The sequence below is a fragment of the Haliotis rubra genome, unplaced genomic scaffold, assembly GCF_003918875.1.
Source record: "Haliotis rubra isolate DU_JTF1 unplaced genomic scaffold, ASM391887v1 Scf284, whole genome shotgun sequence".
NCBI classification, from domain to species: domain Eukaryota; kingdom Metazoa; phylum Mollusca; class Gastropoda; order Lepetellida; family Haliotidae; genus Haliotis; species Haliotis rubra.
The window spans coordinates 237,598-255,948 of NW_025766936.1; the positions used below are offsets into that span (position 1 = coordinate 237,598).

At 42.8% G+C, this 18,351-nt stretch overlaps 1 protein-coding gene and 1 long non-coding RNA gene across 2 annotated transcripts in view; both read right to left on the reverse strand.

The window, feature by feature from the left end:
• Positions 1-229: 229 nt before the first annotated feature.
• LOC124281452 lies at positions 230-1,709 on the reverse strand. The gene is made up of 2 exons (XR_006899932.1): positions 1,129-1,709; positions 230-753 (listed from the first exon to the last, which is right to left on the reverse strand). It is a non-coding gene; the product is annotated as an uncharacterized LOC124281452 (long non-coding RNA).
• A 1,462-nt stretch (positions 1,710-3,171) lies between these two features.
• The window catches only part of LOC124281439 (endothelin-converting enzyme homolog), a 69,769-nt gene continuing 54,589 nt past the window's right edge, over positions 3,172-18,351 (reverse strand). The window contains exons 9-15 of the mRNA XM_046717488.1: positions 14,980-15,096; positions 14,762-14,892; positions 8,194-8,259; positions 7,015-7,110; positions 6,595-6,680; positions 3,998-4,341; positions 3,172-3,908 (exon numbers count right to left, since the gene is read on the reverse strand). Coding sequence (XP_046573444.1) covers positions 4,242-4,341; positions 6,595-6,680; positions 7,015-7,110; positions 8,194-8,259; positions 14,762-14,892; positions 14,980-15,096 — 596 coding nt within the window. The 3' untranslated portion in view covers positions 3,172-3,908; positions 3,998-4,241. The remainder of the gene's footprint in view (positions 3,909-3,997; positions 4,342-6,594; positions 6,681-7,014; positions 7,111-8,193; positions 8,260-14,761; positions 14,893-14,979; positions 15,097-18,351) is intronic.

Here is an 18,351-nt window from a genome sequence, read left to right on the forward strand (position 1 = left end):
ACAAATGACAAAAATATTCCTTAAAACAAAATAGAACATTTCTTGTCCTGAACCACTCACCTCAAAATACTTCATTCGAAAGTAATAACTGAAGAGGGATTCGAGATTCCAAAACTAAACATGAATAGGACTCTCGACACCGTTTCTTCTCGACAACCACGATATATGATTGCTGAACCCTAATTGAGAACACTTCAAATAAGTATGTTATGTAGAAAACACACACATCTCTGTTTTCAGTTGTTTTATTTGTCAAAATTATATACAAATTGATATGTCAGCATGTACAAAATAAAAGACACGAAGTCTCTAGTCTCAAAACTATAACCTCACTCACACGGATAGAATGTACTCTATGTCAAGCTAGTCACTTGGAAACTCATCTACACTGGATGCATTGAGACAGCTAAACTCCAGCACGGGTTGTATTGATACAACTAACTTCCAGCACGAGTTGTATTGATACAAATAACCTCCAGCACGGGTTGTATTGGTGCAAGTAACTTCCAGCACGGGTTTTATTGATACAACAAACCTCAGCCACGGGGTGTATTGATACAACTATCTTCTAGCACAGAGTGGAATTGATACAACTAACCTCCGGCACGGGTTGTATTGATACAGCTAACCTTCAGCACGGGTTGCATTGTTACAACTAACCTCTAGTACGGGATTGAATTGTTCCACCTTAGCTCGGCACGGGTTGTATTAATACATGTAACGTCCAGTACGTGTTGTATTGATACAACTAACCTCCAGCACGGATTGTATTAATACATCTAACTTCTAGCACGGGTTGTATTGATACAATAACCTCCAGCACGGGCTGTATTGATACAACTAACCTCCAGCACGGGATGTATTGATACAACTATCCTATATCGGTTTGTATTGATACAACTAACCTTCAGCACGGATTGTATTGACACAACTAACCTCCAGCACGTGTTGTATTGATACAACTAACCTTCAGCACGGGTTGTATTGATACAAGTAACTTCCAGCACGGGTTGCATTGATACTGCTAACCTCCAGCACAGGTTGTATTGATACAACTAGTATGTGGTGTGTGGAGGACGCCACTTGATGTATGATTGCCTCTCTGCATCACGTATTAATACATCTAACCTCCAGCACGGGTTGTATTAATACATCTAACCTCCAGCACGGGTTGTATTGATACATCTAACCTCCAGCACGGGCTGTATTGATACAACTAACCTCCAGCACGGGATGTATTGATACAACTATCCTATATCGGTTTGTATTGACACAACTAACCTACAGCACGGGTTGTATTGATACAACTAACCTTCAGCACGGGTTGTATTGATACAAGTAACTTCCAGCACGGGTTGCATTGATACTGCTAACCTCCAGCACAGGTTGTATTGATACAACTAACCTCCAGCACAGGTTGTATTGATACATCTAACCTCCAGCACGGGCTGTATTGATACAACTAACCTCCAGCACGGGATGTATTGATACAACTATCCTATATCGGTTTGTATTGACACAACTAACCTACAGCACGGGTTGTATTGGTACAACTAACCTTCAGCACGGGTTGTATTGATACAAGTAACTTCCAGCACGGGTTGCATTGATACTGCTAACCTCCAGCACGGGTTGTATTGATACAACTAACCTCCAGCACGGGTTGTATTGATACAACCAGTATGTGGTGTGTGGAGGACGCCACTTGATGTATGATTGCCTCTGCATCACGTATTAATACATATAACCTCCAGCACGGGTTGTATTAATACATCTAACTTCTAGCACGGGTTGTATTGATACATCTAACCTCCAGCACGGGATGTATTGATACAACTATCCTATATCGGTTTGTATTGATACAACTAACCTTCAGCACGGATTGTATTGATACATCTAACCTTCAGCACGGGTTGTATTGATACAAGTAACTTCCAGCACGGGTTGCATTGATACAGCTAACCTAAAGCACGGGTTGTATTGATACAACTAACCTCCAGCACAGGTTGTATTGATACAACTGGTATGTGGTGTGTGGAGGACGCCACTTGATGTTTGATTGCCTCTCTGCATCACTACCTCATGATAATCTAGTACGGCAACCAGACGTGTAATTTGGCGGACACTGAACAGTTATTACGTTAATGTCGGCTGGCTGATCCGAGAGACATTGTCGACTGATTCTCTATGGTGATTTATCAGCATAGGATGGCCCCTGCACGTATTTCTCTAGGTCTTTCAGATACTATGTTATAACATTTCTATATAACACTCTTTCCATATAATGTATAACAAGTATATACAATTTATATAACAGCACGCTATATAACGTTCTTTTCGCTCTACTTCACATCAAGTATATACAAGGTTTATAACGAATTTTATATAACACACTCTCGTTTCTAGTGTATATCACGGATAAAGTTTTAAAACAACCTGTGTATGTTTGAACGACCCGGCAATTCCTTTCAACATTAGATAGAAATATCTCCTGAAATATCACCATTTATACCACACTTTTCCTTCTTGTCTATAGTGACATATTTATACCACACTCTTCCCTCTCATTTATATCAATTATTAACAAAGTTTTCACAATATACTCCATGGTGTTTTGTATATATATACTGTTTAGCAACAACATGGTCAATAATGAAGTGTTTAGTCTGGTGTATATAACGTAAATGCTGCAACATATCACATTCTTCTTATTGTGTATATCAAGGATAAACGATGTTCATTGCAACCAATTTCTGATCAATATTGAGTAGAAAAGTAATGTTTCTAATGATTCCTGTTAACAGCGATTTGAAGCAGCAACATATTACGTCAACAAGGAATGAACATGGACACAATGTGGTATGCATGAATCACCTGGACATAATGCGATATGCATGAATCACCTGGACATAATGCGATATGCATGAAACAACTAGGTATAATGTGGTAGGATTGAAACAACTGGATTCAACGTGGTATCCGTTGAACAACTAGATATAATGAGGTATGCATGAAACAGCAGGATAAAATGTCGTATGCATGAATCAACAGGACATAATGCGATATGCATGAAACAACTAGATATAATATGGATGACTTGAAACAACTGGATTCAACGTGGTATCCGTTGAACAACTAGATATAATGAGGTATGCATGACATAACAGAATAAATGTGGCATGCACGAAACAACAGGATAAAATGTGGTATGCATGAATCAACTGGCCATATATATAATGCATGAAACAACTAGATATAATGTGGATGACTTGAAACAACTGGATTCAACGTGGTATCCGTTGAGCAACTAGATATGAAGAGGTATGCATGAAACAACAGAATAAATGTGGTATGCATGAATCAACTAGAACAATGTGATATGCATTGAAATAGATACAATGAGGTATGCATTGAACAACTAGATACAATCTTGTATTCATGAAATAAATCGATGCAACGTAACAATTAGATGAGGTATGGCGATGGCGGACATTGCGTCAGGCAACTGGACGAGGACTATATGAATGATATGTTGGTGAACAATAAGGTATGACAAGTATAGACGTATAACGAGGACAGGCTGTGATATGCTGCTCTATGACGAGGAACACTGAGATCGTGTTGGGCAAGGGGAAATAGAGACCATGAGGGCGGGTATGAAAGAGCGAATGTGTACATGAGATATGACTTATGCATGGGAAACCTGGGTATGACTGAAATGTGAAAGAAGTCGTGAACATGAACGTGAACTCATGTGTTCAAGTGATAAGGTTTTGTCGGAGAGTTTTTTGTTTGATGCGTGGCCATCAATGTGATGTAGAGCCATTGATGTGGATCTACCACCAGAAGGTTGTGTCCACCTTGTGTCCACGTGTGACCTGCAGCTGTCCCCTCTGTGCTGTGTTGACCTCTGGCCTGAAGATAACTCCGGGAAGTGCGTTGACCTCTGGCCTGAAGATAACGCCGGGAAGTGCGTTGACCTCTGGCCTCTCTTGACCTCTGACCTAGCGGTTTCCCCCACTGTAATAGGCTGACCTCCGGCCTGAAGGTATATTCCTCTGGCGGTATGTTGACTTCTGAACTGAAGGTAATACTTCTTGACCTTTAGGTAACAGGCGAGGTGTGTTGACCCCTGACCTGAATTTATCCCCCATGAGGCGTGTTGACCTCTGACCTAAAGTTATCCACACATTATCAATGTCTTGTTAATCCAGCCTTAAATATGACTGTAACCTGGATAACTAGAATATTTGGCACTTTTCTGATGGGTTCATTGGTGAGTCTGGTCGGCACTTGAAGGCAGCAGCGAATGGACGGAAGTTCATCAGTGCCCCATGGACCCTGAAACATACGTATATAACACTGGGTAGGGTGTGATGTGGTTGTAGGGTGTGATGTGGTTGTAATACTACAGGGGTATATAACACTGGGTAGGGTGTGATGTGGTTGTAATACTACAGGGGTATATAACACTGGGTAGGGTGTGATGTGGTTGTAATACTACAGGGGTATATAACACTGGGTAGGGTGTGATGTGGTTGTAATACTACAGGGGTATATAACACTGGGTAGGGTGTGACGTAGTCATAATACTACAGGGGTATATAACACTGGGTAGAGTGTGATGTAGTTGTAGGGTGTGGCTGACTGACTGAATTTAGTTTTACGCCGCTTTTAGCAATATTCCAGCAACATCACGGCGGGGGACACCTGAAATGGGCTTCACACATTGTACCCATGTGGGGATTCGAACCCGGGTCTTCAGCGTGATAAGCGGACGCTTTAACCACTACGCTACCCCACCGCCCTGTAGGGTGTGATGTGGTTGTAGGGTGTGATGTGGTCATAATACTACAGGGGTATATAACACTGTGTAGGGTGTGATGTGGTTGTAATACTACAGGGGTATATAACACTGTGTAGGGTGTGACGAGGTTGTAGGGTGTGATGTGGTTGTAATACTACAGGGGTATATAACACTGTGTAGGGTGTGATGTGGTTGTAATACTACAGGGGTATATAACACTGGGTAGGGTGTGATGTGGTTGTAATACTACAGGGGTATATAACGCTGGGTAGGGTGTGATGTGGTTGTAATACTACAGGGGTATATAACACTGGGTAGGGTGTGATGTGGTTGTACAGGGGTAATACTACAGGTATAACACTGGGTAGGGTGTGATGTGGTTGTAATACTACAGGGGTATATAACACTGGGTAGGGTGTGATGTGGTTGTAATACTACAGGGGTATATAACACTGGGTAGGGTGTGATGTGGTTGTAATACTACAGGGGTATATAACGCTGGGTAGGGTGTGATGTGGTTGTAATACTACAGGGGTATATAACACTGGGTAGGATGTGATGTGGTTGTAATACTACAGGTTTATATAACGCTGGGTAGGGTGTGATGTGGTTGTAATACTACAGGGGTATATAACGCTGGGTAGGGTGTGACGAGGTTGTAGGGTGTGATGTGGTTGTAATACTACAGGGGTATATAACACTGGGTAGGGTGTGATGTGGTTGTAATACTACAGGGGTATATAACACTGGGTAGGGTGTGATGTGGTTGTAATACTACAGGGGTATATATCCCTGGGTAGGGTGTGATGTGGTTGTAATACTACAGGGTATATAACACTGTGTAGGGTGTGATGTGGTTGTAATACTACAGGTGTACATAACACTGGGTAGGGTGTGATGTGGTTGTAATACTACAGGGGCATATAACACTGGGTAGGGTATGATGTGGTTGTAGGGTGTGATGTGGTTGTAGGGTGTGATGTGGTTGTAATACTACAGGGGTATATATCACTGGGTAGGGTGTGATGTGGTTGTAGGGTGTGATGTTGTTGTAATACTACAAAGGTATGAAACACGGGGTAGGGTGTGATGTGGTATATTACTACAAGGAGAGACAGAAGGATGTGCTGGCGTAGATAGCTAGATGGGCCAGAGTGAATATAGTAATGTATATTAATTGTTAGCGAGATGTGCAAGAGTAGATGAGTAGATAGGGGTGTAGGTAGCGAGATGTGCAAGAGTAGATGAGTAGATAGGGGTGTAGGTAGTGAGAGAGGGGGTACAGGTAGCGAGATGTGCAAGAGTAGATGAGTAGATAGGGGTGTAGGTAGCGAGAGAGGGGGTACAGGTAGCGAGATGTGCAAGAGTAGATGAGTAGATAGGGGTGTAGGTAGCGAGAGAGGGGGTACAGGTAGCGAGAGGAGGGTTTTTTAAAGGTGTGCAAACTTTTATTCATCAATCAAAACGTTTTGTGTGATCACATGGGTTGTATTCCTTCCTCTACTTAACTTTCCTATCTCTTCTCTCTATTCTTTCCTAATAAGTATATAATTGAAAATGTATGTATGTAAATATTAGGGAGCGGGTATTTTAAGTTGGATTACTTGTCCCCAATCCCTTTCACATTTGTGAATAAATAGATGGGAAGGTGTGTGTGTTTGGTGGGGGCGTCGGTAGCGAGATGGGTAGCTATAGCTCTGATGGTGAGCTGAGGCCAAAGCGGTTATTAAGGTGTGAAGTTATGAATGACACCGGAGGAGTAGGGGTATTGGAGGAGGGGAACTCACCTGAACCTCCCAGGAGGTGTCACCTCGGAGTCGTCGTTGATGTAGTGTTCTATCAACCCTCGTCGACTGACCTTCTCACACATAGTCTGAAATAAAACGCCAGAATGTCTACAAGACATGTCACCATGCTGTACTGCAATAACATCCTAACTGTCCCAACTGACAAAATATCATGTTCAAGTTATGCATGTAAACTAACATCACTATTCTTCAAGTAGTTTCAGAACAGAACAGAAGTTAATTCAGTAGTATTTGGGCCATAAGGCCTATGATACATTGACAAATACAATATAAATTATAAATTACACGTGATCATAAACATTTGAGTTTCATATTGATCTTATTTTGAATATTTCATTGAGATAGATAGCATAAATATCTCACCTGTGCATAGCCATGTAACATACATAAATATCTCACCTGTGCATAGAGTATAAAGAAGGTTTGTTCCTCGCTGTACTTGAGACCTGGAATAATCACTTCTTTCGTCTGACTTGACTTGTCATATCGCCAGTTCTGTGAACAATCAGACAGGAATAAACATCCATCTGGCATATATGACAGGCGGAATAGTAGCACGTCCGTCATCTGAGACTGAGGGAATACTAGCACGTCCGTCATCTGAGACTGGGGGAATACTGGCACGTCCGTCATCTGAGACTGGGGGAATACTAGCACGTCCGTCATCTGAGACTGGGGGAATACTGGCACGTCCGTCATCTGAGACTGGGGGAATACTGGCACGTCCGTCATCTGAGACTGGGGAATACTAGCACGTCCGTCATCTGAGACTGAGGGAATACTAGCACGTCCGTCATCTGAGACTGGGGGAATACTGGCACGTCCGTCATCTGAGACTGGGGGAATACTAGCACGTCCGTCATCTGAGACTGAGGGAATACTAGCACGTCCGTCATCTGAGACTGGGGAATACTGGCGTCCGTCATCTGAGACTGGGGAATACTAGCACGTCCGTCATCTGAGACTGAGGGAATACTAGCACGTCCGTCATCTGAGACTGGGGAATACTAGCACGTCCGTCATCTGAGACTGGGGGAATACTAGCACGTCCGTCATCTGAGACTGGGGGAATACTGGCACGTCCGTCATCTGAGACTGGGGGAATACTGGCACGTCCGTCATCTGAGACTGGGGGAATACTGACACGTCCGTCTCTGAGACTGGGGGAATACTAGCACGTCCGTCATCTGAGACTGGGGGAATACTAGCACGTCCGTCATCTGAGACTGGGGGAATACTGGCACGTCCGTCTCTGACACTGGGGGAATACTGGCACGTCCGTCATCTGAGACTGGGGGAATACTAGCACGTCCGTCATCTGAGACTGGGGGAATACTGGCACGTCCGTCTCTGACACTGGGGGAATACTGGCACGTCCGTCATCTGAGACTGGGGGAATACTAGCACGTCCGTCATCTGAGACTGGGGGAATACTAGCACGTCCGTCATCTGAGACTGGGGGAATACTAGCACGTCCGTGATCTGTTATTGAGGGTAATGCCCAAACGATAGTTATGGTTTATCTGCCGTTAACGCCATGTGGCATGTGTGTCGGGCGATGTCCAGAAACAAACCTACCTCGTAAGCAACTTTCAGTGACAGGTGATCCTTCCAATTCTCGTTTTTGGCAACAGCTCCTCTCACCTGTAACAGTCAGGGCTGTACATCAACACAGGTAAGTCATCACAGGTGCATCATCACACTAACAGCAACACAGGCATATGATAACACTTACAGCAACACAGGTATATGATGACATTTACAGCAACACAGGTATATGATTACACTTACAGCAACACAGACATATGATGACACTTACAGCAACACAGGTATATGATGACACTTACAGCAACACAGACATATGATGACACTTACTGCAACACAGGTATATGATGACACTTACAGCAACACAGACATATGATGACACTTACTGCAACACAGGTATATGATGACACCTACAGCAACACAGGTATATGATTACACTTACAGCAACAAAGACATATGATGACACTTACAGCAACACAGGTATGTATGATGACACCTTACAGCAACATAGACATATGATGACACTTACTGCAACACAGGTATATGATGACACTTACAGCAACACAGACATAAGATGACACTTACAGCAACACAGACATATGATGACACTTACTGCAACACAGGTATATGATGACACCTACAGCAACACAGGTATATGATTACACTTACAGCAACAAAGACATATGATGACACTTACAGCAACACAGGTATATGATGACACTTACAGCAACATAGACATATGATGACACTTACAGCAACACAGGTATATGATGACACTTACAGCAACACAGACATATGATGACACTTACTGCAACACAGGTATATGATGACACTTACAGCAACACAGACATATGGTGACACTTACTGCAACACAGGTATATGATGACACTTACAGCAACATAGACATATGATGACACTTACTGCAACACAGGTATATGATGACACTTACAGCAACACAGACATATGATGACACTTACAGCAACACAGACATATGATGACACTTACTGCAACACAGGTATATGATGACACTTACAGCAACACAGACATATGATGACACTTACAGCAACACAGACATATGATGACACTTACTGCAACACAGGTATATGATGACACTTACAGCAACACAGGTATATGATTACACTTACAGCAACAAAGACATATGATGACACTTACAGCAACACAGGTATATGATGACACTTACAGCAACATAGACATATGATGACACTTACTGCAACACAGGTATATGATGACACTTACAGCAACACAGACATATGATGACACTTACTGCAACACAGGTATATGATGACACTTACAGCAACACAGACATATGGTGACACTTACTGCAACACAGGTATATGATGACACTTACAGCAACAGAGGTATATGATTACACTTACAGCAACAAAGACATATATGATGACACTTACAGCAGCACAGGTATATGATGACACTTACAGCAACACAGACATATGATGACACTTACTGCAACACAGGTATATATGATGACACTTACAGCAACACAGACATATGATGATGACACTTACAGCAACACAGGTATATGATGACATTACAGCAACATAGACATATGATGACACTTACAGCAACACAGGTATATGATGACACTTACAGCAACATAGACATATGATGACACTTACAGCAACAAAGGTATATGATGACACTTACAGCAACATAGACATATGATGACACTTACAGCAACTGACATATGATGACACTTACAGCAACACAGGTATATGATGACACTTACAGCAACAAAGACATATGATGACACTTACAGCAACACAGGTATATGATGACACTTACAGCAACACAGGTATATGATGACACTTACAGCAACACAGGTATATGATGACATTACAGCAACATAGACATATGATGACACTTACAGCAACACAGGTATATGATGACACTTACAGCAACACAGACATATGATGACACTTACTGCAACACAGGTATATGATGACACTTACAGCAACATAGACATATGATGACACTTACAGCAACACAGGTATATGATAACACTTACAGCAACACAGGTGGTATATGATGACATTTACAGCAACACAGGTATATGATTACACTTACAGCAACAAAGACATATGATGACACTTTACAGCAACACAGGTATATGATGACACTTACAGCAACACAGACATATGATGACACTTACTGCAACACAGGTATATGATGACACTTACAGCAACACAGACATATGGTGACACTTACAGCAACATAGACATATGATGACACTTCTTACAGCAACACAGGTATATGATGACACTTACAGCAACACAGACATATGATGACACTTACAGCAACATAGACATATGATGACACTTACAGCAACACAGGTATATGATAACACTTACAGCAACACAGGTATATGATGACATTTACAGCAACACAGGTATATGATTACACTTACAGCAACAAAGACATATGATGACACTTACAGCAACACAGGTATATGATGACACTTACAGCAACACAGACATATGATGACACTTACTGCAACACAGACATATGATGACATTTACAGCAACACAGACATATGGTGACACTTACTGCAACACAGGTATATGATGACAATTACAGCAACACAGGTATATGATGACACTTACAGCAACAAAGACCTTTGATGACACTTACAGCAACACAGGTATATGATGACACTTACAGCAACACAGACATATGATGACACTTACTGCAACACAGGTATATGATGACACTTACAGCAACACAGACATATGATGACACTTACAGCTACACAGGTATATGATGACACTTACTGCAACACAGGTATATGATGACACTTACAGCAACACAGGTATATGATTACACTTACAGCAACATAGGCATATGATGACACTTACAGCAACACAGGTATATGATTACACTTACAGCAACATAGGCATATGATGACACTTACAGAAACACAGGTAAATGATGACACTTACAGCAACACAGGTATATGATGACACAGCAACACAGGTATATGATGACACTTACAGCAACATAGACTTATGATGACACTTACAGCAACACAGGTAAATGATGACACTTACAGCAACACAGGTATATGATGACAGTTACAGCAACACAGACATATGATGACACTTACAGCAACACAGGTATATGATGACACTTACAGCAACACAGGTATATGATGACACTTACTGCAACACAGGTATATGATGACATTTACAGCAACATAGACATATGATGACACTTACAGCAACTGACATATGATGACACTTACAGCAACACAGGTATATGATGACACTTACAGCAACAAAGACATATGATGACACTTACAGCAACATAGACATATGATGACACTTACAGCAACACAGGTATATGATGACACTTACAGCAACATAGACATATGATGACACTTACAGCAACACAGGCACATGGTGACACTTACTGCAACACAGGTATATGATGACACTTACAGCAACACAGGTATATGATGACATTTACAGCAACATAGACATATGATGACACTTACAGCAACATAGACATATGATGACACTTACAGCAACAGACATATGATGACACTTACAGCAACACAGGCACATGGTGACACTTACCGCAACACAGGTATATGATGACACTTACAGCAACACAGGTATATGATGACATTACAGCAACACAGACATATGATGACACTTACAGCAACAGACATATGATGACACTTACAGCAACAGGTATATGATGACAGTTACAGCAACAAAGACATATGATGACACTTACAGCAACACAGGTATATGATGACACTTACTGCAACACAGGTATATGATGACATTACAGCAACAAAGACATATGATGACACTTACAGCAACACAGGTATATGATGACACTTACAGCAACACAGGTATATGATGACAGTTACAGCAACAAAGACATATGATGACACTTACAGCAACACAGGTATATGATGACACTTACTGCAACACAGGTATATGATGACACTTACTGCAACACAGGTATATGATGACATTTACAGCAACATAGACATATGATGACACTTACAGCAACATAGACATATGATGACACTTACAGCAACACAGGTATATGATGACACTTACTGCAACACAGGTATATGATGACACTTACAGCAACACAGGTATATGATGTCATTTACAGCAACATAGACATATGATGACACTTACAGCAACATAGACATATGATGACACTTACAGCAACAGACATATGATGACACTTACAGCAACACAGGTATATGATGACACTTACAGCAACACAGGTATATGATGACAGTTACAGCAACACAGACATATGATGACACTTACAGCAACACAGGTATATGATGACACTTACAGCAACACAGGTATATGATGACACTTACTGCAACACAGGTATATGATGACATTTACAGCAACATAGACATATGATGACACTTACAGCAACTGACATATGATGACACTTACAGCAACACAGGTATATGATGACACTTACAGCAACAAAGACATATGATGACACTTACAGCAACACAGGGCACATGGTGACACTTACTGCAACACAGGTATATGATGACACTTACAGCAACACAGGTATATGATGACACTTACAGCAACAAAGACATATGATGACACTTACAGCAACACAGGTATATGATGACACTTACAGCAACACAGACATATGATGACACTTACTGCAACACAGGTATATGATGACACTTACAGCAACACAGACATATGATGACACTTACAGCAACACAGGTATATGATGACACTTACAGCAACACAGACATATGATGACACTTACAGCAACACAGGTATATGATGACACTTACAGCAACACAGGTACATCACAACAGGTACAGCACATATAATTCAACAAGGCAACGTCATCACAGGTATACAACACAGCTGGGTCACTAAAGGTGCATCACAACAGATTGTCATTACAGGTGCGTCTCCTCAACTTGTATTACCACAGGTACATTACAACAGCTTCTCACACACCTGTGAGACTGGTATCAAACATATGTGTGAGATCGATTTCCAGGCTGATGACCTTAGGTCAGATTATGACCGACTCCTTTCCTAATTGGAATTCATTGATACGTTACTCGTGCTTCAGTTCATTCGTACTCGAGTCAGACACATTTATGCCCACCTGTTATTTTCGCAGTGGTGTCGTGAACAGTTATTTATGCAATAAAACAAACTTACAATAGATAACAACATGAATCTATTATTTGTTCTAATTCCCGTTATCGTTTGGTTGTTTTAGATGTGAAACACTGGTAGTTCCCCTGCCTGTGAGATGGATTTGCCCCGTGGTTTGATTGATGAACTGATAGAAGAGAATGACCTTTTTCACTGATAAACATGTCGATTCTTTAGATATAAATCCATTTGCAGCCCTGGGTTACTGTGTGATACGAACCCGTGAAGATCTGGGTTAGAATTGGTCTTCAGTAACCCATGCTTGTCGTAAGAGGCGACTAACGGGATCCGGTGGTCAGGCTCGCTGACTGGGTTGACACATGCCATCGTATTCCAATTGCGTACATCGATGTTCATGGTGCTGATCACTGGATTGTCTGGTCCAGATTCGATTATTTACAGACTGCCGCCATATAGATGGAATATGGTTGAGTGCGACGTCAAACAACCAACCAACCAACCAAGTATGTGATACGTATGTCAACAAATTCACTCGTGACAATCAGAACCAAAACACACTGCGTAGACAATGTACAACAGGAAACGTTTGCAAGGGTTCATGACTGCAAAAGGCGACACGCGTCCTTTCGAATCAATCTCACATCTGCAGGCACGGTACACACAATTCACTGCTTAAATCATTCCCCTGACACATGATAAGTAATTTTATGTCTTTGTACAACTACATTCACATTTCATCCTAGCAACAGCTAGCGTTACATCAGTAACATCCCAAGTGCCAGCTTCGTGGTAGGGAAAACAAGAAGGCTGTGGCGAAAACGTGTAGTCCCCCCTCGACAGTGAACATGGCCTCAGCAATATCACATACAAGCACTTGGGTATACACTGTATTAAGTATTCTGTACTCAGTGTAACTGTATTCAAACTCAATGAGCGACCCAAGCAAATGTCCCAAAAGATTACATTCTCAATTATTGTATACTTGATAGAGAGAAACTGATCTATGTCTCAGTTGCAACATCGTCGTTTTAGAGTGTTTAATTAAGTTTCTTTGATCTGGTCTAGTGTACATCATTGTTATCGCCTTGATGCAGTACACAAGTGGCAGACACTTGACGAGGGGGTCACCTTAGGGGATGAGCAGGGGGACAGGGAGCCTAGCGACGACATAACCAATACGATAAGAAACTCTGAAACTGAATCAATTCGACACTAAAGTGGTGAGATTTTATGGTGTGTTAGAAACAGATTACTGTACTCGTGTCTGTCAGATATCATTTATCTTACAACTTCTTCTCTCTTTACGTTCGACAGATAAGTTTTGAAAAAACTCGTTGTAAGATGAATGGAATCTGACAGACACTTGTGCAGTAATTTCGGATACCACAGGTATTGCCCTGTCCGATACACCCTCCTACCCAACTCACCTTGAATACAGTGTTGCCCTGTCGGAGAATTTCGAAATGGTTGTAGAGGTCAACAAGACATTGAAGTCTAATGGCGAGATACAACACCGCGCTGTCGTTCAGGATGTCGTCGGCGTAGTGGTCTAGCAACACTGAAGGTACAAGAAAGGTGCTGTCACTGCCGTTGCACAAATAAAAGAACATGTTTTATCCGAAATGCATTGTCAAGATCGACTTACCCTGGATGTCGAGTTGGTCGGAGATGTCGCGAGCGAGGTAGGTGCCGAGGGAAGCATAGTGGATGTAGGAGGGGTTGGGAGAAGGGAACCACACACCCCCATAAGGAAACCCGAACTCTGAAACATCACAACACATACCTGTATATTTAGAAACGCAACACATACCTGTATATTTAGAAACGCAACACATACCTGTATATTTAGAAACACAATATACAAACGTGCTTTACCAAGCCTTTAAAGTGTTTCGTTAACTCCGTGGGGAATGATGTAATGCACTACTGCTACTGCTGCTGCTACTACTACCACCACCACAACCACCACCACCACCACCACCACCACTACTACTGCTGCTGCTGCTGCTGCTGCTGCTGCTGCTGCTGCTGCTACTACTACTACTACTACAATGACTTCATGTGTTATGACGTTTCTGAAGCTATTGCAAAATAGAATACCAGCCATGTTCGTGTCAGTACGTCTGTTGACGTGGTCATTTGGCCACATACTGAGTCAGATTATCTGTCACACATTTCCTATATTCCTTATTTGAATTTAGAGAGAGAGCTGACAGTTAAAATTGGTTCTGTCGAGAAATACAAAATCTTAATGAACCCAGCGGCTGGAATGAAGTCTGTCAGATGTTTAGTGCGACTGTCTGATGACTGCAAGCGCCATCACTCGTGCAGATACGCGTTTCCTGCGATGGCTGCAAGCCTCATTCGGTGTCTTTCATGTCAGAAAGACAGACTCCATATATCTAGCAGTTCTCAGTCGCTGTCCCTCTCTCAAACTAGGCTCCATGTGTCTAACAGGTGTCCCTCTCTCAAACTAGGCTCCATGTGTCTAACAGGTGTCCCTCTCTCAAACTAGGCTCCATGTGTCTAACAGGTGTCCCTCTCTCAAACTAGGCTCCATGTGTCTAACAGGTGTCCCTCTCTCAAACTAGGCTCCATGTGTCTAACAGGTGTCCCTCTCTCAAACTAGGCTCCATGTGTCTAACAGGTGTCCCTCTCTCACGCCAGGCTCCAAGTGTGCAGGTGGTGTTGGTCGAACAGCATGTGTCCCTCTCTCAGAACTGGGCTCCCTGTCTGAAGGAGGTGTCCCTCTCTCACGCCAGGCTCCAAGTGTGCAGCAGATGTCACGACCATACGCCTGGCCCCATATGTCTAGCAGGTGTCCTACACGCCAGGCTCCATGTGTCTATCTGGTGTCCCTGCCATACACCAGGCTCCACGTGTCCAGGTGTCCTACACGCCAGGGCGCCACGTGTCCAGGTGTCCCACACGCAAGGCTCCATGTGTCTAGCAGGTGTCCCTGCCACACGCCAGGCCCCATGTGTCCTAGCAGGTTCCCCTGCCACACGACAGGCTCCACGTGTCCAGGTGTCCTACACGCCAGGCTCCACGTGTCAAGCAGGTGTCCTACACGCCAGGCTCCACGTGTCTAGCAGGTGTCCCTGCCACACGCCAGGCTTCACGTGTCCAGGTGTCCTACATGTCAGGCTCCATGTCTCCAGGTGTCCTACAAGTCAGGCGCCACGTGTCCAGGTGTCCCACACGCAAGGCTCCATGTGTCTAGCAGGTGTCCCCTGCCACACGCCAGGCTCCATGTGTCTAGCAGGTGTGCTTGCCACACGCCAGGCCCCATGTGTCTAGCAGGTTCCCCTGCCACACGCCAGGCTCCACGTGTCCAGGTGTCCTACACGCCAGGCTCCACGTGTCCAGCAGGTGTCCTACACGCCAGGCTCCACTTGTCTAGCAGGTGTCCCTGCCACACACCAGGCTCCACGTGTCCAGGTGTCCTACATGTCAGGCTCCATGTGTCCAGGTATCCTACGAGCCATGACTGTTTACTTGCAGGCAAAGCTGTTCATCAATCTCTTGCCAGCAGAAATTGTTATTGTTTCCCACTATTTCGAGGCACCAAATGAACATTTGTCATAAGTAGAGGCTACGTCATCAAGGTCTCGTGAGTCTACCAACGTGTAGGACAAACATCCCCATCATGTGACGTCATCCTACTGATCACCTAACAACGTACTATGTCAGGACAGAAACAGACACTTCAATACGATGATAAACAGACACTGTGACAACAATGGAGACATCCACACCATGGTAATGAACACTGTACAGCTAGCGCAGTACAAACTACCCATCAGCATGTACGCACGATGAACATATCTTGATCCATCTCAACACAGTTCCGTTAAAAGTCAACAAAAGAAAAACCCTCAAATTGAATTTTGTATACAAAGACATTCTAAATACGAAAATGTATTAAAAGTGCTTAAACTGTTCTAAACGCATCCATGATAAAAATCTGAATGGCTTGGTAAATTGATTATTTTTGTAAAAGTACAATTAAACTACATTTGGGAATGCTTTAACAAGATTTTAAGAGCCGAAAAAACATTCTCGGTTTAACTAATGATCCTAACACAGATCGCCAAGGAACAACGTAACGCCTGTTTTGCATATCGATGCGGTCCAGGTGCAGATCACGTGGTCGGTGATTGGAGGATGTAGTTGTGGGCGTCTGGTTCGAACCGGTTGGGATACAATGACGCAAGGAGGGCTGAAGAACTACATCTCAAACACATTCCATGATGTCAATATTTAAATACATGACAAGAACTTAATGGACGAGTTCTGGCAGCGATTTGGAACCATTACCCAGAAAACTAAAGTGCGCGTCTTTTATCCTATAACTCAGCAAGGATGACTTCTTTAGTAATCTTACGCTGATAATTGACATACAATTCCCACAGAACTGAATGCAAGGGCAAGGCAATGGAAGTAGTCGTAGTGGTGTAACCAAATTAATATGTTTGCCGTGACGACGCTGGAGCGTAATGTCCGATACGTAGTTATCGTATCGGCTCCAGGTCGTGAAGTGATCCTCGTAGTGGCGGGTCATTGATCCGGCGGCCCAACACTGCTTGCCTACACAAACCCCAGTCAGATAAATAGCTTAACAAGTCAGCGCTAATCTTCAGTTACACGCCCGACATCACTACACAAACATATCAACCTCGTACCCGCCTTTGAACACACACTCGCTAAATGTTAAGTCTAAATTTGTCCCGGGTTTCGCTCCAGCGCTAAAATACATGTTATCTTATTTAGTTATGTTTGAATTAGCGCTTTCCGCGACCGAACCAAAGTAACATTAGTGCGATAAGTTGTCAGGGAAATACCCGCAAGAAAAGAAAGAGAGGCTTTTTATCGCTTGAAGAATGACAAAGTAGCGTTTGTTGGACAGCGACAATCGATGCGTATTGCCACAAAGTTTGCACAATTTATTGGTAGATTTTCTTGAGTTCGACAACGCATGTGGGGTTCAAGAAACGTGCCTTTACCAAAGAACATT